Here is a 26,055-nt window from a genome sequence, read left to right on the forward strand (position 1 = left end):
TTCATGTAATTTAAGTGGGATTTACAAGTGAAGAAGAGGCCTTTAATTCTTTAACCATGTGATAACTCTGTAAAAAAAATTAGAGTTGGGGCCTAGAAGTAGTGGCACTGGCATAAGGTATAAGTTTTGAGGTGCAGATTTTTTTCTTATTGTTTGTTTGTTTTTTAATAGAAGTGAGAGAGAAATGCCAGTACTAGTTCCAGTTTCAGTTCTTACAAATGGTAATGACTGCAGTTTTTACAGATTGCATTCCCTTTTGTAACAGATGAGAAAATTTTGAACTTTGGTCTCTGCTTTCTTACTACTTTAGTAAAAGACAATTAGAATAAATTGCAATAAAGATAACTGCAAAAGATTTTTGTATATTTATGGATATGTGGATATTTGGCATTTTCTGTATTAAATATACATTTTATATACTGTTACATTTAGGCATCAGGAAAAGAGAGCGAGTGAGGGAGGAAACTTCTCATTAACAAGAGCTTCTCCTTCTCTGCAAAGGGACTTCTTTTACAGTGCTATTTATTAAAGCCTATATTGTACATCATAAAACACTGAGCACACCTAAGGTCATTCTCTTATTGCTGCTTTGGTAACATCAGAAATCAGTTTTCAATAACCTTGTAATATTTACTGTTTTTCTGCCAGGCAATCTGTAATTGTAAAAGAATCTTATTTGATTTTCTGATTTTCCTAATTGTTTTCTGCCTAAGTTGAACAACTGCTAGCTACGTTTTTAGTTTTTAAAAGTATAGGTAAGTTTTGAAGTTTCTAGTCATTTCAGTTTTTCTGCTATACTTTATTAACATTTTTAAAGAATGTTTCATTTTAGCCACTCCTAGGATCTGAAAATTATCTTGGTGGTGATCTTTTCCTTGTAATCCAGAGATTGTTCAAATTTGGGAAATTTTAATTTCCTAGATTTATAACTTTCTTACAAAAATCCAGTTTCCTATATATTGTTCAAGGCCCTGGGCCTTTTGTCAAATTATTTTAAAGCACTGGTGGCATGATAGATGGAAAAGTCATTAAGTAAATTAAGGCTAAAATGATGCTGACTTTTAAGTGGCTAGATAGAGACCTGTTTTCTTCTCCTGTTCTGTCTCGTCTTTTCTTCTGGAGACTACTCTGTGGATTGAAGGTTTGAGGTCTGCAGGGCTTAGCTGGGAACAGATGAGGAGGCTGTGCCATGTTTGAAATGTCAGATGCCATAGAATTCTAAGCTTGTTGTGAGGGAGGGGAAAAAACGAAACAGTGGAACAATGACCTTGACACAGCCCCTTGGTTGACCACAGCTGCTCTCTCATTTAACCAAGTGGATATCAGCTCAATCACTTGCCAATTATCTCTAGCTTTTCAGTAACTTACTTTGATAACCTAGGTTTAAGATTCTGACAGCATGCAGTGTATGCCTCATAATAATCTTCCCTTTATTAAAGACATAACACTGTATGTTTAGCATAGTGGTTAAGAGCTTGGCATCCAGAGTGGTTACCTCATTTGGGATCCAGATACAAGTATTTTCTAGTTATGTGACTTTTTGGGGGAAAATTACCTAACCTTTCTGAGCCTAAATTTCTTCATCCATAAAATGGAGCTAATAATAATGCGTATGAGAAATGAGAAACTAGTTGCTAGCTATGTGACCTTTGCATTTTCCTTGTCTATCTGGGGATAGTAATAGTATCTATCTGATATGGTTGTAGTGAGGATTTGAATAAGGTAAGATTTTTCTACTTAAGATCAGAATGAGCTAATATTTGTGAAGTACTCAGACCGGTGTCTAGCACATAGTTAGTATTCAGTACTAATTGTCATTGCTATTATTTTGATGTGGTTTTTGTTTGGTTCACCAATATGCTAACAGGATACATTGAAATAAAGTTTAAGAACTAACTTCATCTTAGGGAAGAGCAAACTTTTATACAATTATGGGTATGGAAGACTGTGTTGGGAGTCTCTTTTTTCTCTTGCATGTGTAATTTATTTTAGTCCTTTTAAAGCCTGGATTTCCCTAAACTAGACATAGCAAAATATAATATTTAAATGCTGAGTACTATATCACAGTAATTTAAAGTTTATTCCATGTTATACCTTATAAGAACATAATTAATAAAACTCTAGGAAAAATCCTAGCCTAAAATTACTGTTTTATATTAATCATCCTTTTATAAATTAATTAACCACAAAAAGTTGAGTGAAAACATTTGCAATTTATCTCTCTATGATGTTGGCTTTCTAAATCTATGTAATTTGCTGTTTTTAGAAGAGCACAGAAATTGAGGTCATGAAACGTGGATTCTAGTCCTACTGCCATCACTAAAACCCTGCAGGACCTCAGAGCTTCAGTTACCTCATCTCTAAATGGGGATAATAATACTCTGTCTACCTTCCAAGAATATTATGAAGATAAGATAAATTGCTAATGTGAAAATACTTTGAAAAAGCTAAGTATTATCGATGTACACAGGGTAAGAGTACTGAGACTATTGCTACTAACAGTGTATAAAAGAGAGGCAGCATAAAGCACACGCTGCTGATTAAGGGCATAGACTCCGCAGCTGAAATGCCTAGAAAGAAATCTGGCTCCACTAATTGCTAGTTATATGACCTTGGGCAGGTAACTTCTCTGAGTTTGCATTTTCCTTGTCTACTGAGGGATAATAATAGTACCTACTTCATATGATTGTGGTGAAGATTGAATAAGGTAAGGACTGTCAATTGCTAGCACATTGTTTGGTCCTTCATATACAATATTAGCTACTATTACTGGTTCTCATTAAGATAGTGTTGTCGTTGTTCATCTCTGGTTGTTTGCCATCATGTATCTGCGTTAGAGAATCATGGATGTTAGAACTGAAAGAATACTGAGAAAACTATCAGGTCCGGCATCTCGCCCCCTGCAAGATAAGTGGCTTTATCTGTGAGTCATAGAAGAGAGAGCTTGAGGTCCAGGGAAGCTAAATGAGTTGTTGATGGTCACCCAATGAGTTGTTGGTAGGACATCTGGAATCCCTCTGGTTACCTATTTCTGATGGTGGGGTCTGCTTTGCACTAGAATGCTGTGCTATTCTACAATATGAAAATGCACTGTGACCACTGTTATTAAGATTTCTATCTTACCACCTTCCCTTCCCTAGATGCTGTCTTACATTTGCAGTGTATGAAATTTAACCCATAACTTACAGATCACTTTTGAACCTTGGTTGGACAGTATTTTCTAATGTTCTTGAGTATTTTTGTTGGTCCTTTTCTGTCACCTTTGAGTTTCCCAAAAGAGCTGTGTTCTGTGTACCAAGATCTGTCTTCTCTCCCTTGACCTCCCCCTTCTATTTACCTTTTCAGCTCTTAGCATTGATGCCATCTCCTCCAGGAAGACTTCCCTGACAGCTCTCTCTACCTAAAGGCCCTTCCATATTCTCCCATGGCGGTATGAATCACAATGTATTATAACTGCCCATATCCTGGTGTGTCTCCTACAATGGGCTATAGACACTTCATGAAAACAGAAACTGTTTCTATCTTACTTAAAATTACAGTCCTAAGTCCATACCACATTTCCTAGCTCCTGGTTAAGAACTCAATCATCTTTCATTCCTTCCTTCTCAAGACTTGCTGATTCCATCTCAAAACACTTTGCGGCATCTCCTTCTCCTGGTTTTTTTTTTTTTTTTGCTAATAATTTCTCTTACTGTCATGCAGCCTTTTGATGATTTTTCCAACTTCTCCTAAAAGTTGATTCTTCAAATGTGTATCCATAGTAAATGTTATCCATATGTCATCACAATAGAGAGAACCAACAGAATGCAGTAAAGAAACTTCTCAGCAAGAGGTCTGAGAATCTAGATTCTATTTCTCACAGAGCTACCACCTTGGTGGTCTTGTACAGTTGACCCCTGAGCCTGTTTCCTTATCCTTAAAGTCCTTAACAGAACCCATTCTCAAAGATGTCACCAAAATGAAAATAAACAAGGTAATTCCTGTACAGCATTTGGCAAAGTACCTGACATATTAAGTGAAAGTTAGCAACAATTAATTGTAGATTAAATTAGGCAAATTAATTAACAGAGTAAATGAGGAAACCAAAAGGAAAGAAATTCTGTTGTTCTTGAAACATAATGTTTCAGAACTTTTTTTCTGTGAAACACCTGCATGGCACGTTTTTGTTATTCATACTGTTTTGACGGTGTCTGTCTCGGATTCCCTTTGGAGGTTTGAGAGACCAAATTGTCATTTTGAATATGGCGTCAGTGGAACAGCTTATGACTCAAGAATCACGTCATCCTGGACAAGCATCAAACGGATGTGAGCCTGGACATGATGTGATTAAAAACATTCATTTCTCCCCTCTTCCTTCTCTGTGTTTTCTTTGCCACAACACTGTATTCATGTCAGGCCCATAGTAATAACATTTCAGTTCAATTCATAATAAAAATTGAGGGTATTTGCATGTATTATCTGTTGTAAATTAAATAATTCTGTATTCAGTCACAATTTATTTGAAATAGGTCTTTTCCTTCCCAAGGATTCTACTTTAATAATGAAATAATAATTCTCCTAAGAATATTTAAGAACAGGTTTATATTAAGTAATGTCATTTCACTTTGAACTTGCTAGTTTTAAAACAAAATAACTATATTAATATTAAAGGATATGATGCATATGTTCTGTTAAAAGAGTTTTGGCAGACAGACTTGTCTTCCTGCATTGTAAAGGCATGCTCCTTAGGACAGCTGGTGAGCATTGTATACAGATGTTCCTGAAAACACCAATGGCGGATGTAGTTCTTTCTACTTTTGTCATTTTTTTATTGGCATTCTGGTTGCTGAGTGACTGACTTCTGTTTTCAACTCGTCTTCTCAAACTCAATATTATTCTAATGAGTTTGCTTACGTAGAGCATCTCCTTTTGCTATAAGCCATCAGAGCATTTAGCTTTAATTTTTAAAAGTATTCAAAGGAGAGCCTCATAAATTAAAGAACACCTATAATTCTGAGTTAACACATCCAAATTTTGGCAAAAGGAATTTTCCTTTAACATTCCATTATCTAATTGCTGACTTTTTCTTTGGAATAGTGACTTATTTAATGTATTTCAGGCTTGTGACTAAACCAAGTAACATAGGTTATTATTTTGAAACTACAATGGCTTATAAAACATCTGAAAGAAGAGTTTTGTGTATGCCCACAGATAGAAGAATTGTTTCATTTTTAATGGATGAGCTGTCTTCATCATATATATTTAATGCCTGGTACTCAAAGTATGTGGTAAATGAATGTATTATCTTTAAAGATATTTAGCCCTCCCCCAGAAGGTAGAGCCAAGGTTTAAGATATTCTAAGTCTTTGCATTTCCATGCAGATTTTAGAACCAGCTTGTCAATTTCTACACACACAAAAAACCTGCTGCGATTATGATTGATATTGCATTGAATTTATAGGTCAATTTGGGGAGAACGGACATAACTAACATTGTATATCTCTCCCTATAGTTAGATCTTCTTTAGTTTCCTTCCAGTGTTTTCTAGTTTTCCCTTAGAGCTCTTGCACACCCTTTATCCTTCATTTATTCCTATATTTTTTGTATTTGTGCTTTGCCGCAGTTGTAACTGACAATAATTTTAAATTTCCTTTTTGAATTGTTTGTTGCAATATATAGAAAGAGGGTTGATTTTGTGTCCTGTGACTATGGTAAATTCATTGATTGATTCTAATTTCTTTTTCACCATATTTCTTCAGATATCTTTCCTGCTCCCTTCTCACTGCCTTCTCCTTCTGGGACTTTATTTACATATATGTTAGGCCATTTGATACTGTCTCTCAGGCCCCTGAGGCACTGTTAGTTTTCCTTTCTGTTCTTCAGACCGTATGAATTCCACTGAGATTGGGTATGTAACAGCTCACTTAATCCTTCTGTTTTTTACAAGATATCTCTACCCTCAACTGTGTCTGGAATTCTCTAGTCCAGAGCCCTTCTGTTTTGCTCTTTACAGAGAAAAGCCTCCAATCTTCTGCCTAGGAGGGGACAGATAGGGTGAAAGGAAGGAGAATTTGATTGAGGTACACAATTGACATACAACATGATATTAGTTTCAGGTGAACAACATAATGATTCAATATTTGTATATATTGCAAAATGATCACCACAGTAAGTCTAGTTACCATCCATCACCATACATAGTTACAAATTTTTTTTCTCTTGAAATGGGAACTTTTAAGATTTACTTTTTTAGCAACTTTCAAATAGGCAATATAGTATTATTAACCATAGTCACCATGCTATACATCTCCATAATTTATTTATTTTATAACTGGAAGTTGGTACCTTTTGATCACCTTCACCCATTTCACCCACTCCCACCCCCCTCTCCTCTGGAAATCACCAGTGAGTTTGCTGTTATCTTTGAGCTTGGCTTTTTTGTTTTATTTAGATTCTACATATAAGTGAAATCATATGGTATTCATCTTTCTCTGTCTGACTTATTTCACTGAGCATAATGCCCTCAGGGTCCATCCATGTTATTGCAAATGGCAAGATTTCATTCTTTTTTATGGCTGAGTAATATTTCATTGAATATATATACTACGTTTTCTTTATCCATTCCTCTATTGATAGACACTTAGGTTGCTCCCATATCTTGACTATTGTAAATAATGAACATGGGGGTACATATACCTTTCTGAATTAGTGTTTTCATTTTCTTCAGAAAAATACCCAGAAGTGGAATTGCTGGATCCTATGGTAGTTATAGTTTTAATTTTTTGAGGAACCTCCATACTGTTTTCCATAGTGGTTGCACTAATTTACATTCCCACCAACAGTGCATAGAGTTCCCTTTTCTCTACATCCTCACCAACACTTGTTACTTCTTGTCTTTTTGATGATATCATCTCACACCTGTTATCTCATTGTGGTTTTGATTTGCATTTCCCTGATGGTTAGTGATGTTGAGCATCTTTTCATGTGCCTATTGACTGTCTGTATGTCTTTGGAAAAATGTCTGTTCAGATCCTCTGCCCATTTTTTTTTAATTGGATTATTTTTTTGCTATTGAGTTCTTTATATATTTTGGATATTAACCCCTTATCAGATATGATTTGCAAATATTTTCTCATATTCAGTAGGTTGCCTTTTCATTCTTTGCTGTGCAGAAGCTTTGTAGTTGGATGTAGTCCCATTTGTTTTTTTGCTTTTGTTGCCAGATCCAAAAAATCATCACCAAGACTGATGTCAAGGAGCTTACCATCTATGTTTTCTTCTAGAGTTTTATGGTTTCAGGTCTTACATTTCAAATCTTTCATCTATTTTGAGTTAATTTTTGTATATGGTGTAAGCTAGTGGTCTAGTTTCATTCTTTTGCATGTGGCTGTCCAGTTTTTCCAACACTATTTATTGAAGAGACCATCCTTTCCCCATTGTATATTCTTGTCTCCTTTGTCATAAATTCACTGACTGTATATGTGTGGCTTTATTTCTAGACTCTCTACTCTGTTCCATTGAGCTGTGTGTCTGTTTTTTATGCCAATACCATACTGTTTTGATTACTAAAGCTTTGTAATATAGTTTGAAAACAGGGAGCATGATGCCTCCAGCTTTGTTCTTTCTCAAGATTGCTTTGGCTATTCTGGGTCTTTTATATAGTTCCATACAAATTTTAGGATTGTTTGTTCTATTTCTGTGAAAAATGCCATTGGATTTTTTTTTTTTTTTTGTGAGGAGATCAGCCCAGTGCTAACATCTGCCAATCCTCCTTTTTTTTTTTTTTTTTTGCTGAGGAAGATTGGCCCTGGGCTAACATCCATGCCCATCTTCCTCCACTTTATATGGGATGCTGCCACAGCATGGCTTGCCAAGCTGTGTGTCAGTGCGTGCCCGGGATCCGAACCGGCAAACCCCGGGCCACCGCAGCAGAGCATGCGCACCTAACTGCTTGCACCACCAGGCCGGCCCCCACCATTGGAATTTTGATGGGGATTTCATTGAATCTGTAGATTGCTTTAGTAGTATGGACATTTAAATAATATTAGTTCTTTCAATCCAAAAGGACAGAATATCCTTCCATTTATTTGTATCTTCTTCAATTCCTTTCATCAGTGTTTTATAGTTTGCAATGTACAGGTTTTTTCACCATCTTGGTTAAATTTACTTCTAGGTATTCTATTCTTTTTGATGAAACTGTAAATGGAATTTTCTTTATTTCTCTTTCTGGTAGTTCATTATTCATGTATAGAAAAGCAACAGACTATGGTATATTGATTTTTGTATCTTGAAACTTTACTGTGTTTATTAGTTCTAGTTCTAACAGTTTTTTTGGTGGAGTCTTTAGGGTTTTCTATATATAATATGTCATCTGCAAGTAATGAGAGTTTTACTTTTTCCTTTTTGATTTGGATGCCTTTCATTTCTTTTTCTTGTCTAATTGCTCTGGCTAGGACTTGCAATACTATGTTGAATAAATGTGGTGAGAGTGGGCATCCTTTTCTTGTTCCTGATCACAGGAAAAGCTTTTGGCTTTTCACCACTGAGTATGATGTTAGCTGTGGGCTTGTCATACATGGCCTTCATTATGTTAAGGTACATTCCTTCTATACCCACTTTCCTGAGAATTTTTATCATAAATGGATATTGAATTTTGTCAAATGCTTTTTCTCCATCTGTTGAGATTATCATATGATTTTTATCCTTCTTTTTGTTAATGTGTAGTATATCACATTGATTTGCAGATGTTGAACCATCCTTGCATCCCTGGAATAAATCGCACTTGATCATGGTGCATGATCCTTTTAATGTATTCTTTAATTCAGTTTGCTAATATTTTGCTGAGGATTTTAGCATCTGTGTTCATCAGGGATATTGGTCTGTAATTTTCTTTTCTTGTGGTGTCCTTGTCTGATTTTGGTATCAGGGTAATGCTGGCCACATAAGATTGGTTTGGAAGCATTTCCCCCCCTTGGTAGAGTTTGAGAAGGGTTGGTATTAATTCTTCTTTGAATGTTTGGTAGAATTCACCAGTGAAGCCATCTGGTCCTGGACTTTTCTTTGTTGGGAGGTTTTTGCATTACTGATCAATCTCTTTACTAGTAATTGGTATATTCAGATTTTCTACTTCTTCATGATTCAGTCTTGGCAGGTTGTATGCTTCTAGGAATTTATCTGTTTCTTCTAGGTTGTCCCATCTGTTGACCTATACTTGTTCATAGTAGTCTCTTACAATCCTTTGTATTTCTGTGGTATCAGTTGTAACATCTCCTTTTTCATTTCTGATTTTATTTATTTGAACCCTGTCTTGGTGAAGTCTAGCTAAAGGTTTGTCAGTTTTATCTTTTTAAAAGATAAAATTTTATCTTTAAGAACTAGCTCTTAGTTTCATTGATCTTTTCTATTGTGGCGTTAGTCCCTATTTCATTTATTTTTGCTCTGATCTTTATTTCTTTCCTTCTACTAACTTGGGGCTCCATTTGTTCTTCTTTGTCTAGTTCCTTGAGGTGTAAAGTTAGATTGTTTATTTGAGATTTTTCTTATTTCTTGAGGTAGGCCTGTATCATCCTCTTAAAATTACTTTTGCTGCATCCCATAAATCTTGGTATGTTGTATTTCCATTTTCATTTGTTTCAAGCTTTTTTTTATTTCTCCTTTAATTTCTCTGTTGACCCATTGGTTGTACAGTAGCATGTTGTTTCATCTCCACATATTTGTGATTTTTTCCTTCTTGTAATTGATTTCTAGTTTCATACTATTGTGGTCTGGAAAGATGCTTGATATGATTTCAGTCTTAAATTTATTAAGACTTGTTTTGTGGGCTTACATGTGATCTACCCTGGAGAATGTTTCATGTGCACTTGAGAAGAATTTGTATTCTGCTGCTTTTGGATGGAATGTTTTGTATATATCTGTTAAGTCCATCTGGTCTAATGTGTTGTTCAAGGCCAATGTTTCCTTACTGATTTTTCAGTCTGGATGACTTATCCATTGATGGAAGTGGGGTATTAAAGTCCCCTACTATTACTGCATTGCTGTCTATCTCTCCCTTTAGGTCTGTTAATATTTGCTTTACATATTTAGGTGCTCCTATGTTGGCTGCCTAAATATTTATATATGTTCTTTTTGGATTGACCCCTTTATCATTATGTAATGCCCTTCTTTGTCTTTTATTACAAGCTTTGTTTTAAAGTCTATTTTGTCTGATATAAACATAGCTACCTCAGCTTTCTTTTGGTTTCCATTTGCATGGAATATCTTTTTCCATCCCTTCACTTTCTGTGTGTCCTTACATCTGAAGTGAGTCTCTGTAGAGAGCATACAGATGGATTTTGTTGTTTTATCCATTCAGCCACTCTGTGTCTTTTGATTGGAGAATTTAGTCCATTTACATTTAAAGTAATTATTGATAGGTATGTACTTAATTGCCATTTTGTTCATTGTTTTCTGCCTCTTTTGTAGTTCCTCTCTGTTCCTTTCTTCTCTTGCTGTCTTCTTTTGTGGTTGGGTGGCTTTCTTAGGTGTTATACTTAGATTCCTTTATGTTTTGTGTATCTACTATGGGGTTTTGCTTTACGGTTACCATGAGGCTTACATGTAACAGTCTATTTTATGTTGATACCAGCTTAAGTTTGAGGACATTCTACAACTCTACATTTTTACTGCCCCCCACCACACAGTTTATGTTTCCAATGTCACATTTTACATATTTTTATTTTTTATCTCCCTTAATTATTGTAGTTATAGTTATTTTTACTACTTTTGTCTTTTGTCCTTCATACTAGCTTTATATATGATTAATCCACTATTTTTACTATATATTTACCTTTACCAGTGAGATTTATACTCTCATGTAGTATAAAATTAGTGCCCTTTCTTTTCAGCTTAAAGAAGTCCCTTTAACATTTCTTGTAAGGCTGGTTTAGTGGTGATGAACTCTTTTAGCTTTTGCTTTTCTGGAAAACTCTTTCTCTCTCCTTCAATTCTGAATGATAACTTTGCTGGGTAAAGTATTCTTGATTGGAAGTTTTTTCCTTTCAGCACTTTGACTGCATTGTGCCACTCCTTTCTGGCCTGCAAAATTTCTGCTGAAAAGTCTGCTAATAGTCTTATAGAGGTTCCCTTATTCTATCTTTAACTTTTGTCATTTTAATTATAATGTGTCTTGGTGTGGATCTCATTGGGTTCACCTTATTGGGAACTTGCTGGGCTTCCTGGATCTGGACGTCTGTTTGCTCCTGCAGGTTAGGGAAGTTTTTGGCTGTTATTTCTTCAGATAAATTTTCTGTCTTTTGCTCTCTCTCTTCTCCTGGGACCCCTATAATGCAAATGTTATTCCTCTTGTGATGTTGTCCCATAAGTTCCTTAAGCTATCTTCACTTTTTAAAATTCTTTTTGCTGCTCTGTTTGGGTGAGTTCTAATGCCCTGTCTTTGAGATCACTGATCCTTTCTTCTGTTTTATCTGGTCTGCTGTCTAACCCTTCTAGTGTACTTTGCAATTCAGTTATTGTATTCTTCAGCTCTGTGGCTTGTGTTGGTACTTTCTTACATTGTCTGTCTCTTTGTTGAGGTTCTCGCTGTGTTCATCCATTTGTCTCCCAAGTTTGGTGAGCATCTTTATGACCATTACTTTGATCTCTTTGTCAGGTAAATTACTCATCTCTGTTTTATTAAGATTTTTTCCTGAAGTTTTATCTTATTCTATCATTTGGAACATATTCCTCTATTTCCTAATTTTACTTGACTCTCTGTGTGTGTTTCTGACTATTAGGCAAAAGAGCTACCTCTCCCAGTCTTGAAGGAGTGGCCTTGTGAAGGAAATAAACCTTATCATTCAACCTTGCTCTCCTCTTGCTTGTCTATCAAACCTTTGTGATTGTCCAAGCAGTCTAATTTATTTTTAATAGCTCTAGTTGTTGAGGGTTTGCCAAGACCTGTCACTGTTCACAGGGAGGGATCTCAGTCAGCACCTAGTTTTAGACTGATTGGAATCCAGACCCTCGGGCAGCAACTTTTAAAGCATGCAATTATATACAGTCCTGTGGGACCACAATCATAAGCCCTGCTAGCCACCAGAGCCAAGAAATCAAGGAGTGTCCCCTGTGCAGCAGCCACAAAAACCAAGGCACCAGACACGTGTAAGAGCTCTCCTCGGTGAGATACTGGTGCTCTGGAGCACAGCAGAGGGAGCATGTGAAGATACCACCTGCCTGCCAAGGTCTCTGGAAAGGTTTACAGTCAGCCCCTAGATGTGTGTTTAATTGGAAGCTTGACTCTTAGGCTGCAGCTATGATGATAGGATTATAGGCCTCTTTCACTAAGAAACTAAGCACCTGGGTCTGTTGCCTCTTGGTGTACCCTGAGGGTGGTGGCTGTTTAGGAACTCTTTCTCCGTTTGTTATAGTCTTGTAGGACCTGCAAGCTTAAGCCCCCGGCCTCCAGAGCCAGGTGATATAAAGCTGTCCCTTGGCAGCAAATGCATAAATCAAGGCATCAGACCAGGATATAAGCTCCTTTCTGGGAGTTACTGGCAAGCCAGAGTGAGTCAGAGGGAGAGCACAAAGACTGGTGTCCACTGGCCTCCATTCCCTGAAAGCACCTCCATAGGCCTCTAGGAGTATGCCAGACCAGGAGCCTGCCCCTCAGGTCAAAGCTACTAGACAAAAAAAATAGGCCTCCTTCTCAGAAAGAATGGAGTGTGTTTCAGTCTGCTATCTATGCAGTGCCCTGGAGGTGGTAGTCTGCCAAGAACTGTCTCTATGATTGTTACAGTCCTGTGGGACCCAGGAACACAAGCCCCCCTGGCCTGCAGAGCCAGACGCTCAAGGGGTGTCCCCTGGCCTGCCACCACAAAAACTGGGGCACCAGACTTAAAAACAAAAACCGAGCACCAGACGTGTGTAAAAGCCCCCTCTGGAAGACAGTGCCACTGTGGAACATGGCAGAAGGAGAGGGGACAGGGATGGCATGTATCCGCTGGCTTGAGTGAGGCAGAGGGAGAGCAAAAAAATGGTACCCACCAGTTCTGTGCCCCTGGAGAGAATCCTAAGAGGCTCTTGTTCCTCCAGTGGACGCTCAAAGATTGGTAAATGAATCTCCCTCACATATAGTCTGGGTGCTTTCCAAGCTGTTTCCTGGGGTGAGTCTGTGCACAAGCCCTTCAAGAGCAGTCTCTCAGTTCACTACAGCCCCTTGGGTCTCTTGGATGTGAGGCCCATTGGTTTTCAAAGCCAGATGTTTTGGGGGTTGTCTTTCAGGTGCAGGTCTTAAGAGTTGGGGTGCCTGATGTGGACACAAACCCTTCACTCTTCAGGGAGAAGCTGTGGATTTGTGAGATCCCTCCTGATTGTGGGTCACCATGACAGGAGTGGGGCTTTTGGCAAGACCACATCTCTGCCTCTCCTACCCACCTCGATGTGGCCCTTTTCTGGTTTGATGGGCTGTTCATCTACTTTTCAGTTCTTTTTCAGGGGGGATTGTTCCATATGTAGCTGTAGATTCAGAGTGTCCATGGGAGAAAATGATTTCAGGATCTTCCTATGCCACCATCTTGGACTGCCCCCTTGTTCTCTAACATTTCTGAATCTTAATTTCTGCATCTGTATGATGAGAGTAGTGATATCACTTTCAGGGGATTATAGACTCTGTATATCCAGTGCCTAGCACATAAGAAATGCTAAATAAATTGTAGCTGTTATACACTCAACTCGACTATGTAATAATTATGGTACTTTAGTGCCCTTAAATTGAATAACTACTATTTTTTTTTGGCTTTATCAGTCTTCTCAACATCAGTTGACATGTTAATTTGCACCCATAATTTCTTCTGGTCAATACATATAAATCTTCCATCTCTAAAACTGATTATGTGACTAGACAGCTCCTTTCTAATTAAGGCTGTATAATATTAATACTTAAAGTAAAATTTACAACTTAACACATTTTCCAAAACAGTACAAAAATTATTATTGATATCATTATGTATCTCAAACTGCCTTCTTAGGTGGAGCAGTATATTTCGAAAAATTAAATGCATCTCAGAAAATTCTGAGGTCTAATATGTTAGTCAAACGTAACTGCTTCAAAGCTCCTCTAAGAGCAAAAATGGTGTTATGAATATACGAAGCCCTCCTATTTCTACTTCCATATTTTTGATAGATGATCTCCATGTTAATTCAGTATTTAACGGCTAATATAACATTATCTTAATAATTTAGAATGTGAATATTCTAATTTTAAGATTTAAGTCAATATAACAAGAATATAAAGAAAAAATGAAAGTGACTTAGATACTTTTATATATTTATATATATTTTGTGTGTGTGTGTGTGTGTGAGGAAGATCAGCCCTGAGCTAACATCCATGCCAATCCTCCTCTTTTTTGCTGAGGAAGACTGGCCCTGGGCTAAGATTTGTGCCCGTCTTCCTCCACTTTATATGGGACGCTGCCACAGCATGGCCTGACAAGCGGTGCATCGGTGCGTGCCCGGGATCTGGACCCGGGCCACCAGCAGCGGAGCGCGCACACTTAACTGCTACGCCACGGGGCTGGCCCCTGTATATTTTAATTATAGATAATTTCTACTCCATTGCGATACCAAGGATAGTCACAAGAGGGAAAAACAAATTATTTTTGATGTTTAACTTTACCTCAAGACTATCAACTTGATGACTCACATAATCTTTTAAAATCTCTGTCAGGCTGAACAGATATTACCCTGCAGGTCCCTGCCAGGCAACACAATCATGAGAGTAAGGAATATGGATTTTGGAATCAGGCAGTGCTGAATTCAAATCCAGGTTGTGCTGTGACTTTGGGCAAACGGCTTAATTTCTATATTCTCATCTGTAAAATGGACTAGTAGTAAGGATTATTTGAGATAATATATTTATTCAAGTACCTAGCCATGGAGCTTGGCATAAAGAATTAAAAATCAGTCAGTTGGTTTCCAGTATGATTATTACTATGATGGGAGTGTTCTGTTTCACCTACTGAAAACTTTTTTTTTTTTTTTGAGGAAGGTCAGCCCTGAGCTAAGATCCATGCTAATCCTCCTCTTTTTGCTGAGGAAAACCGGCTCTGAGCTAACATCTATTGCCAATCCTCCTCCTTTTTCTGCCCCAAAGCCCCAGTAGATAGTTGTATGTCATAGTTGCACATCCTGCTAGTTGCTGTATGTGGGACGTGGCCTCAGCATGGCCGGAGAAGCGGTGCGTTGGTGCGCGCCCGGGATCCGAACCCGGGCTGCCAGTAGCGGAGCGCACGCCCCTAACTGCTAAGCCACGGGGCCAGCCCTGAAAACTTTTTTGATCTTAAATTTTTCATCTAACTGCTTGTATTGCTGATGTCCACTAAGTAACTTTTACATCATTCTAAAGACTGCTTTATTATTTCTTTATTCCTTCCTCTTCTAAAGACAAGTTTACCAGTGTTTTCACTATTTAGTAAATACTTAAAATTATTCCTTGAAATTGTTTCAGTGAATATTTGGCTAAGAACCAGGGTGTGAAGTTAAAGCATCACCATCAAAACCTTAGGGAAATGTATAGAACAAAAAAACTCATCTGGTAGATTGGTATGATAGAGAAACCAAGAAGTTCTCACACTAATGTAAGAATCTAAGAATTGAAGAATCAAGCCTTAGTTTTTGACTGAGGTGAGGAAAGGGAGGGAGTATGTGGCCTTAGGTCAAGTTGAGGTTGATTCTGAGGGTTTTGTTCCTTCTTTTATATTAATATAAATATGAATATAGACATAGCTGCTCTGCTTTTGTTTGATTTTACAAATCTCTTTGTAGGGATTTAGGAATTGTGCTAATTGTGCAGTATAAGCTATACATTGTTTGTGGATCATTTGAAAATTCAGTCAAGCAGTATAGACTGTCGCACAATTTTAAGGCAACTGTTTTTACCTATTTGACCTCCTCTGGCAACCCTTATTTGGGCAAAAATCTTCATTTGCAGATCATGAGTGGAAGTAGGCACGGGAATTTGCTACCTTTTGCTGTCTATCACTGAGACATCAAACCTCAGCCTACAAAGTAGAAGGCATTGTTCCTCAGTTTGAAGACGTAGATCTACCTCAGCTTCTCAGTTTTGCCGCTTTATCCTAGTGCGGGAAGTGGAGTATTGGTTAAGAACACTGATTGTGGTGTCAGAAAGACCTGGGCTTGAATCCTGACTTTACTACTTTGTCACCTTAGGCAAGTCAACTTCTCTAAATCTCAGTTTCCTCATCTGTAAAGCACTGAAAATAGTACCCACAGTTCATAAGTTTGTGGAGAGGATTAAAGGAGATAATGTATATAAAGAAAGAGCTTGCATGGTAGCTCCAAGTATTCTGGGTATCATCTCATAAACATCTACCATGTTAGCTGCCTCAAATTCTTTTGCAGAACATATAAAATAAGCTAAATAAAATAACATATACTGAACACTGTACAAGATGCTGGGTAAATAAAGAGGCCTGAGACATGGACCCTACCTAAAAGGAATTATTGAAAGGAACATATGTCAAAAGGTATCATAGGATCACCTGTGAAAAAGTGCTACATAGCAATGTTTAGGGGAGTCTAGAGGTTGTCATGGATCAGAAAATCCATGGTGGACGCTCCAGGCTGGGAGAACAGGTCTTAGCATAAGCTCCCAGGAGAAATGTGGCATGCAGTAGTCACTTCATAAATATTTGTAGAATACAGGATCCCTAAGGTGATAAAGAAACCAAATGGTTTGTGTAGAGGAGTAGGAAGACATATGATAGGAAAAAGAAAGAGGAACCAGATTGTGGATCATGTTGGGCCTGTACTACATACAATGCAGGAACCATGGAGAGTTTTAATCATGATGAGCAAAAAGAGTTTCAGCAGTGTGGGGGAGGGAATGGAAACAGAAGCAGCCCGAGGCAGGAGGACTACTTAGTATAAACCATTGCAGTGGTTAAGGCAAGCGGGAAGGCACACATTAAGATGGTGGCAGTCAGAGACGACAAGAAGAAAAAGGTACATGATTTACTGTTACAGAGAGTAAATAAATAGGATGTGGGAAAAGGGTTGGAATTGGCAAAATCTCTGCATTTAAACCTGGGTTACTAAATATAGTGAGAGGAATTCAAGCCTAAGAATGGAATGAGATATTTAGAAATACGCTACTGTCGTAGTTGAGGTGGAAATGACCGGCATTTTTGTTTCTCTTGTCATCTTTATTCAGTTATTTCACAGTAGCTACATTACAAATTACAGTAAGTGTTCGAAATTCCAGAACTCAAAAATTAGATAATTTACTTCAAACTAAGGTAAAATGAACTCAAATACAAACTGTCAATTCAACACAATTCGAAGTTAAACTACAAACCCAAAATAGACCATAGTTGACGAAGTCAACTTAATCTACAAAGTAGACATAAATGACTGAAACCAAAGAGGACTCCCCAAGTCTAAATAACTGAATGTACAAAATACAGAATACGCAGGTACAAGCCCAAATTCAGGCTTACAGTGTGATTACAAATAATTATAATAACAATGGCATTCAACTATAAGGACCTGACACTGAAGATACCTACAAATAGCACCAGAGCTGAACCAACTTAATCAAAAAATGGGAAGATAAGATATTACCACTCTGCTCTCTAAAAGTAAAATCTGATAAAACTACAAATGCATTGGTATATGAGAAAAATCCAAATCATGAAAGAACAAAAAAAATCACAAGTGAGATTCAAGTTGAAAAACAACTCCACAGCCACCAGTTTCAACCCTAGATATATAGCGAGATATATATTTGAAGGCAGTAAGTGTACCATTGTCTCAAACCTGTTCTTGCCTTCTTTGAAGATGTCACATTAGTAATTCTGTGTACCAAACCATAATTATCCTTTTGTGCTCTTAAGAAATGAGGAAGCATCAGATAGAACAAAATCAGGTTTTCATTCTAGAAAATGAAATAACGATTTAATGAAAAGAGTTTTTCCTCATTGTTCTTGCTACTTACTCTTGGTCTTAGTATTCTGTTTACCACAACATCATTACTCCTTATGTCCCCTAATGCAAACCTCAAACACAGAACTGAGAACACATGCAGCCTGAGAAAGGGGTGCTACAAGATTTCATCTGTTAGGAACTAAGTTACCTAACACAATGACTAGAGTGAGGACTAATCCTTCCAAAGAGAAAGAAACACAGTATTTCTTCTGTGAAACATGTTAGACTAGACTTTAAGAAGCATAGCTAAGGTGACCATCTTCTCTCTGGATCTGTAAATATACAGATCCAAAGAAGCCTTTACAGACCCAAGTGTAGTCTCTGTACCTCCTACCGCTACTGCTACCCGCACCTTGGGAAATATGGACAGCTTCTTGGAGTTTATTGATTCAAGGCCTTCATTTTACAGACAAGGAAACTAAGCCCAGAGACATTAAGTGACAGGCCATTGATGTCTCAGAGATCTGAAAAGAAAAATCTTCACTCATCCTTTACTAAAAATGTTCCTAGCCTGTTACAGTATAGGTTTTGTTGCTCTAACCTCCTCCCTAAGATGACTGAGTATAAATGTTGCATAGTTTGAGAAACCACCTTAATATGCACCTAAATTTAAAACGAACAGAAACCTCTCTCAAAACTGCAAAGCAAAGAGAATAATCAGTATTTCTTTGGCTTGCTAAATGAGATAAAATACTTTCTGCTAAAACCATTTAACAGAAATATTGTAAAAACCTTCCCCCAGAGTATTTTTCTATTTGATTTGAAAACTATTCCATAGCTTATTATCAAACAAATCAGTAATCCTTTAGCTAATGCAGGGATAAATGGGCAATCAGAAATATAATCACCTGGTGTGTGCAGCTGAGTATTTACATTTTTCCTAATGAACAAAGATAAGAAAAGTGCAGGTGACTTTAACGTGTAAAAACTGCCTTTTAGGGCTAGCGCTAGAGGGAAAAATAAACGTAAATTACTGACTCCAGCTAATCACTGGACCTGTATAATCCCTGGCCTCAGCTCTGTTTTGAATCTCTTTTTGGACTGTCTTTAATCAAAGAATATTTAGGGCTGTTTCAGTAGAGCGGTTGCTCCATTTCTGAAGATAGTTTAGAAGGTTTTAAAATATGGTTCTGGTCCATGTTGAATTTCTTTTTTCCTCCATTTTATGTCGCTTAAAGCTTTGTGGGAAGGGTTTCTTAACCTCATCACTGTTGCCATTTGAAGCTAGATAATTCTTTGTTGTGGGAGACAGTCCTATACATTGTGGGATGTTTAGCAGCACCCTAAGCCTTTCCCCAGTTGTAAAAACCAAAAATGTCTTCAGACATTGCGAAATGTCCCCTGGGGAGCAAAAGTGCTCTCAAATGAGAACGACTGTTCTATGGTATTTGGAGAAAAACTGGTAAACCAATGAGAATATACTTCTTCCATTTGTAGTTGGTAAAAATTAATCCAGTTGTAGCAGCTTTATTTCCAGGATTTTTTCCCATGTTAATTAGTACTTGTTCTCTGATATAGGGGCAGTAACATCCTTTTTGCCCTTTTTCCCAAATGGATTTCTTGCATTTCATTGAAAAATTGTTGATTCAATTCACTTAAACTGAAGGCTAAGCCAATCACACCATTTGCATTTGTAATGGTGTATCATCTCTGTTCCTTTCTGTTTGGGGGAACGCCTCTAACTTAGTAAGCAATACTGTGTCATTTTGCCAGGTACATTACTGTCCCCATTTAGAATAGGGCAATTGAGATTTAGAGAGATTAAAAGGTCATCAAGCTACTACACTGCAGTTAGGTTATGAATTCTAGCCTGTCTGACTTAGGGTCCTCACTATTCACTGTAACAGCAATTCTCAAAATGTAGTTGGTCCATGGACCCTTGTGAGTCCCCAAGACCCTTTCAGAACTACTTTCATAATAATACATAATCTTTATTTGCCTTTTTCACTGTGGTGACATTTGCACTGATGGTACAAAAGCAATAGTGAGTAAAACTGCTTGCATCGTAGGGTACAGTAGTCATTGTATTCACAGCCATGCACTCACAGTTAAAAAAAGAAAGAAAACCAATTTCACTTAATATCTTTGAGGAAGCAAAATATTATTGTGTTAAATCTCCATCCTTGAATATATATATGTGTCTTTTTAATATCTATGTGTGTGACAAAATGGGAAGATGCATAAAGCACTTATACTGCATATAGCATTTGATGGTTGTCTCAAAGAAAAGTATATATTAAGTTGTGAGTTGAACAAGGCACTTTTTTCATGGTATACCATGAAAAAAATCACGGTTTTCAGCCTTGGGTACCTTGGAGATGTTTTCCCAAAAATGATTGAATTGAGCTTATCACTTTAAGGAAGACAGCTGACAGTATTTGTTGCCAACTGATAAAAATTAGAGCTTTCAAACAAAAGTCTTAAATTTTATCTACCACTGTGAGCTTGACAAATGTGACTGTTTTATATAGTATAATGAACTGTGTCAACATTTGGAAGAGCTGCATAACTCAGTGAACCAGTATTTTCCAAATGAATAATGCATCATAGTACAAAATCATGCATGGGCAAAAGGTCCATTCAAAGTGCAAGATAGACCAATGGATTTTAATGTAACAGAGTTACAAAAAGTTTACTGATATGCTTTCAGATTCCACATTGCAACACTAACCTTTAAAAAACTAAGTTGTCAAATTTTTGTGTAATATCAAAAAAGAATGTCCACAATTACCTGAATTTAAGCTTCTGGAGGACCGTTAATCCTCCCTTGGCTCACAGGGAAGATGATTTCTCTTTCCCTGAGATCCTCCAGAAGGGAAAGAGGAGTTGGGGGAGGGAGAAAAAAGAAGTATGCCTGGGGGTTGAGGAGAGACATGTCATTTGATGATCACCGAGTGTATGCCAATACTTTATATAACTCTAATATTATATAATCCACACGAAAGTTCCTAAAATGGTACCAATAAAGAAACAGACTCCAGGGTTAAATCAGCCACTGTCGCACAGCCACTGTTGCACAGCTGTTAGAGCACTGGAGCTAGAATTTGAACTCATAACCCAGTAATGTCTGTATATATAGCTGACTCTCTTCCTAGTAGTACTGACACAAAAGGCAGCTAAAAAATATTGTGCTACTCCTACCTAGATGAAAGTTTCAAGGTTCATTATCATTTCAGTAACACAATTCATGCATGATATGATTTCCATATATGATACGACCTCTGTATTCTCACAGTGCCTGGCATTTAGGTGCCAGAAAGTGTGTGCTGAATGAAAGGGTGTAATTTACCTGCACTTTTTACATGCTACTCAAGGTGTGTTATTAACTTTTATAATCCATCCATGACTGTCCATCCATGATCCTCCTTTCATCAGTTGCTTTTCTTGCAAGAAAATTAAATAGAAAAACCCAGCTTTGTACATGTATTTTCTCTCTCGCAACTCTAATGTAAACTCAGCCTCAGGAACAACTTGGTGTCCAGCACAGTCTCTATTCTGAATGGGAAACAGCATTCAAGTCTTCACCTGGAACAAGGTATTTTGTTCCTGTGACTCTGCACTTAAAAGAAAGCACCCTGGATATAGTCAGTTCATAACAGAATCTCTTAGCATCTTCAGAATGTTTGGCACAGCTGTAAACACACATTGAGCAAAGACCAGGACATTTTAGCTTTTCCGTTCAAAGGAGGTGTAATATGCATTCTTATTATGATGTGCTTTTTATTTCCTTCTGCTATGTTTCCTTACTAAAAGATGGTGATTCCATATGGTTTTCCTTTGAGTTCTAACCATTTTGTTGCACCCTTGTCCTTTTAGCAATATCACAGGGTCACATTTGCAATTGAATAATACCATTTTGCATTCATCCATTTCTCCCCATGGTGTTCATTATGGGCCACCAAAGTCCTCATATTTGTGTGACAAAAACTGATTTTTTCCACTGATGTCTGTGGTACACTTGGCAGCTTTCCATGTACTCAGTTCTTATCTGATGTAGCCTAGAATGACTGCCTGAAGGAATGCCAAAAGTGTGACTTATGATCCAGATTCTTAGCTACAGTGCTATCACTCCATTTGTTCATTTAGTTTTAACTTTCCCTTTAGTCATCTGTAGCTCACAGTTGAGTGGCCTGAACATGTTTTGCATAGCTCTAATTTATAAGTGAGAATTTGGGAATACTGTCCTAGGTTTTAGTTTTAGACTTAATAATACTACTTTCTACTTACACAATACTTATAATGCTTTTTCATAAAATCTCCAGTCTTCATGAAAGAGAAAAGAATGAACATTTATCGAGTGCCTTCTAGATGCAGAACTATGTGCTGTACTTTGTGTGTGTTCTCTTGTTTTTACAACACACACACAGATGATGTCCTTCCCAGTTTACACATGAGGAAACTGAGGCTCAAAGTAGTAGATACCTATCCACCAACCCAAGGTCACACAAGCTTTTAAGTGGTAGAGCTAGGATCTGAAACAAGTCAGTTTAACCACAAATAGGCTCCCTGATCAACCACCTATTACTGCATGACCTCATCTAGAGGTGATGATATCCTTTACACAGGTTTGTTGAGAGAACAGATGACAGTCTATTCATGAAAGTGTTTTAAAACTATAGAGTACTACAAAGAACTATTTTAAATACATACATATATGTATGTGTGTATGTATATAAATATATATAATACATATAAAAATATATATATAATTGGAGAAAACATTACAGAATTAACCTTCCAAATATTTAAATACTGCACTCATTTTCCATAAGCTAAATATAAAAACAACTGGTTGGTCCCTAAAAATAGATGTCAGATGACAGAGTTGGCTGAGCGGGAATAGGAGCATCTTCAGAACAGAAGCCAAGGAAGTTTTTGCTTCCCTAACACATTGCTCTGTTCACTCATTCCAAGACCTTCCTACTTCTCTATAAAACTCTGGCCCACAGCAGCTCCTCTACATTAGTCACAAGTTTCCCTTAATCAAGGGTGGCTCGTGCCAGACCTACAGCAGAGTCATTTCAGGTTATTCTCTTCCATTGCAGCCTTTCAATATGTACTGAGTCCACTCTCCTAAATCTAGCAGGGAATCGGTGCCTTGTGATACGGAAACACCCAGAAATTCTTCTTGACCGTGTTCTGAGAACAGTGTGAAACATTGGGGCCTATTCCCAGAATTGGGGTGGTGGGAACGCTGTCCTGTTGACTAAGCCTCTTAGACAGACAGAGGGTTGGCAAGGTGCAGTAAGCTTCATTTGAGGACAGAATTTAGGGGGACCTTATTTGGGTTTATTGGCCTATTACTTAGAGTGACATTTATAAAACAAATTGTCATTCTGTAATTACCTTTCAACTTTTATTCCTAAAACATAACAACAAAAAAGATATTACTTAATAAATATAACCAAAACAATTTAAGTTAATTTGCTCTGTGAATTAGTTCAAGCATATTTGTAATTGAGATTTAGTATTGTAACTGGCTGCAGGAATAAAGAATGACAAAGAGACAACTAACACCCAATCTAAGTTTATTCCTAAATGCCATCTCTTTTAGAGAACAGGCAAGTTAAGAAAATTTCAGAGAAAGTTAATGGTATGTTTATGAGCTTTCTCATATAGGTGAAAAATAACATACTTTAATTTGTAGAGTTTCAAAATCAACAGATTGCTACCATCCATATTTTTGAAGAACACATAACCAGAGAAGAAATGGGCAGCCTCTAGAAGCTCTTTGTAGAGACTCTTTTTACAGTTACACAAGGTTAGAAGGTTAGAAACTTTTAGTTACACAATACAGTTTTAGTTCTGAAGTTAGCATGTAAGATGAAAATTCCTTAGGAAGTTACAACATTGGGAACCATTATATCATCTATTATGAAGTGCTTTATATATAGTTAATTTTTCCTCCAGTATTAAAAGGATCACTGTTTCGTTGGTTTATAAAAATACATCTGCATAAGCAAATGTGGCAAAATGTTAAGAACTGGTGAGTATAGGTAAAGGGTATATATCCATGGTACAGTTCCTTCAACATTTCTGAGAGTTTGAAAGTTTTCAAAACAACAAATTAGGAAAAGAATATTTATCTTGAAACACTAGTAAACACTAGACCTGCACTCCTTGTGGTGAAAAGTCTGCAAAATGAAAAACAAGACCTTATAGTAGAAACAGATTCCCATTTTCCAACTTTTTCTCCAGGGCATATCTTCATTGAGTGGGGAGGGCAGGATGGTCCTTACTGTTGAAAGCCTAGTGCTTTTTCCAGTCTTAGTGCCAGCCAGACAAGAAGGTTATAGAAAGTAATGTTTCTGCATCAGTCTTTTCTAAGTCATAAGAAACTATGGTTTCAGCTAGGATTACATTGGGAATGAGAGATGTAGGACCAAACTCTAATACTGTAAAAAGTTTTTACTCCAGTAGAGGACATGGGCAGAATTGTAATGAGACTTGATTGAATTTAGAAAGATGCCTGTACAAGATCTTAAAATTAAAAAAAAAAAAAAAGTTGATGTCCTAAGCAATAAAAGGAGTAGGAGAGGGCATCTTTTTGGGGTGATGGATATATACTATCTCTTGATTGTGGTGGTATTACACAACTATCTGCTTAATGAAACTCATCAATTGTACGCTTATAAATGGTGAATGTTATTGTATGTAAATGATACCTAAATAAAGGTGATTATAAATCCTAAGCAACTAAAAATTGGAATTTCTAAGTAAAGCACAATTTTACTGTTCTTTTTAGAGGATACTTAAAAAGAAATGACCTCACTCTTAATTTTGTATAAAAGAAAAATACAACTTTTGAATGTATTTAGATAGTATATTTTAAGATTTGCTAGTACTTGAAGCCAGAGTTCAGTGTGAACATGCTCACTGTAGAGTGAGAACTGTTATTTCGATATTCCCTTTGACAGTCATGACAGTTAAATCATAACACTGCTTTCTTCTTTAGCCCTGGAATGAGACCAGATGTAAGCTCTCCTCCATCCAGCTCCTCAGCAGCAACGGGACCACCTCCCAAACTCTGCCTTGTGTGCTCTGATGAAGCTTCGGGATGTCATTATGGGGTCTTGACTTGTGGAAGCTGTAAAGTATTCTTCAAAAGAGCAGTGGAAGGTAGTGTGTGTTTTGAAGAGTTTTATTTTTCCTCTATTTGGTTCCTATTTCTCAGAGTGGATTTTGAAATTTCTATTATATGCGAAGCCCATTAAGGCTAGAAGTTAGTAAAGCAGGGAGAGGCGAGTGGGTCGTAGGTCCTCCAGTGGGAAAGAGATATTTTAAAAAGCAACACAAGCAGAACTAGAATAAAACAGAAAAGTATAATTTGAAGGGAGGGAGTCTGGTCAGAGAACAGAAGGTAGCTAAGAAAGTGCTATCATGTGAAATGATGGTGTTAGGTTTGGACAGTAACCTAATGCTCATTGTATTAGAGTCACAGGCTTTAAGTCCCATAAGCTAGTTGGTTTTAAAGTCACCAACAATTCCCACCCAGCAAAAATGAGTGACAAGAACTGGGGGTGCAAGGTGGAAGTATTTTGGTTTATATTTTTCTGTTGAGCCAGGGCACTGTGCTAAGTGGTATAAAGACAATGTAAGACCTGACCCCTGCCCTATAGGAGGTCACAGTCTAATTGAAGTGAAAGATGAGTTAACAATTACAAGGTATAGAGATTATAATACAGAGGAGCAAGTGATAAACTGCCTGAGGAGGTCAGGAAAGATGGTATTTTAGAGAAGGTGATTTCACTATATGAATATTACGTTAACATAAACTTGACTCTTCTTATGGATTCAGCCTGCTGACAAGGGCAATAGCATCAACTCCTTAAAGAAAGAGAAATTCATTCTATAGCAAATTATTTTTGGAAGTCACTCTAAAATTTCCTAATATCACCAGTGAATCCTCTTGGAAAAAACTGTTATAAAATTTGGTTGTAAAGCAGTTTGAAGGCAGTGGGTCCTGAATGGATTACCTAAAGCTCTGATTATATTAATTTTGAAAGAAATGTAATTATTCATTCACAGTATGAGAAGGATTATTATTATTTGGCTAGAGTTGTGTTTGCATATCCTTAAGAGTTAGATGAGTCATTT

At 37.1% G+C, this 26,055-nt stretch overlaps 1 protein-coding gene across 6 annotated transcripts in view; it reads left to right on the forward strand.

Annotated features, from left to right (window-relative positions):
* The window catches only part of NR3C1 (nuclear receptor subfamily 3 group C member 1), a 110,580-nt gene that overhangs the window by 54,247 nt on the left and 30,278 nt on the right, over positions 1 to 26,055 (forward strand). For 5 of the 6 annotated variants that reach the window (XM_014794924.2, XM_087429617.1, XM_014794925.2 and 2 more), the window contains exon 3: positions 24,914 to 25,080. In XM_014794924.2, the coding sequence (XP_014650410.2) occupies positions 24,914 to 25,080 (167 nt within the window). The remainder of the gene's footprint in view (positions 1 to 24,913; positions 25,081 to 26,055) is intronic. The other variant, XM_004420041.3, reaches the window with a different exon arrangement.

The sequence above is a fragment of the Ceratotherium simum genome, chromosome 4, assembly GCF_057802395.1.
Source record: "Ceratotherium simum simum isolate JZ-2026a chromosome 4, ASM5780239v1, whole genome shotgun sequence".
NCBI classification, from domain to species: Eukaryota; Metazoa; Chordata; class Mammalia; order Perissodactyla; family Rhinocerotidae; genus Ceratotherium; species Ceratotherium simum.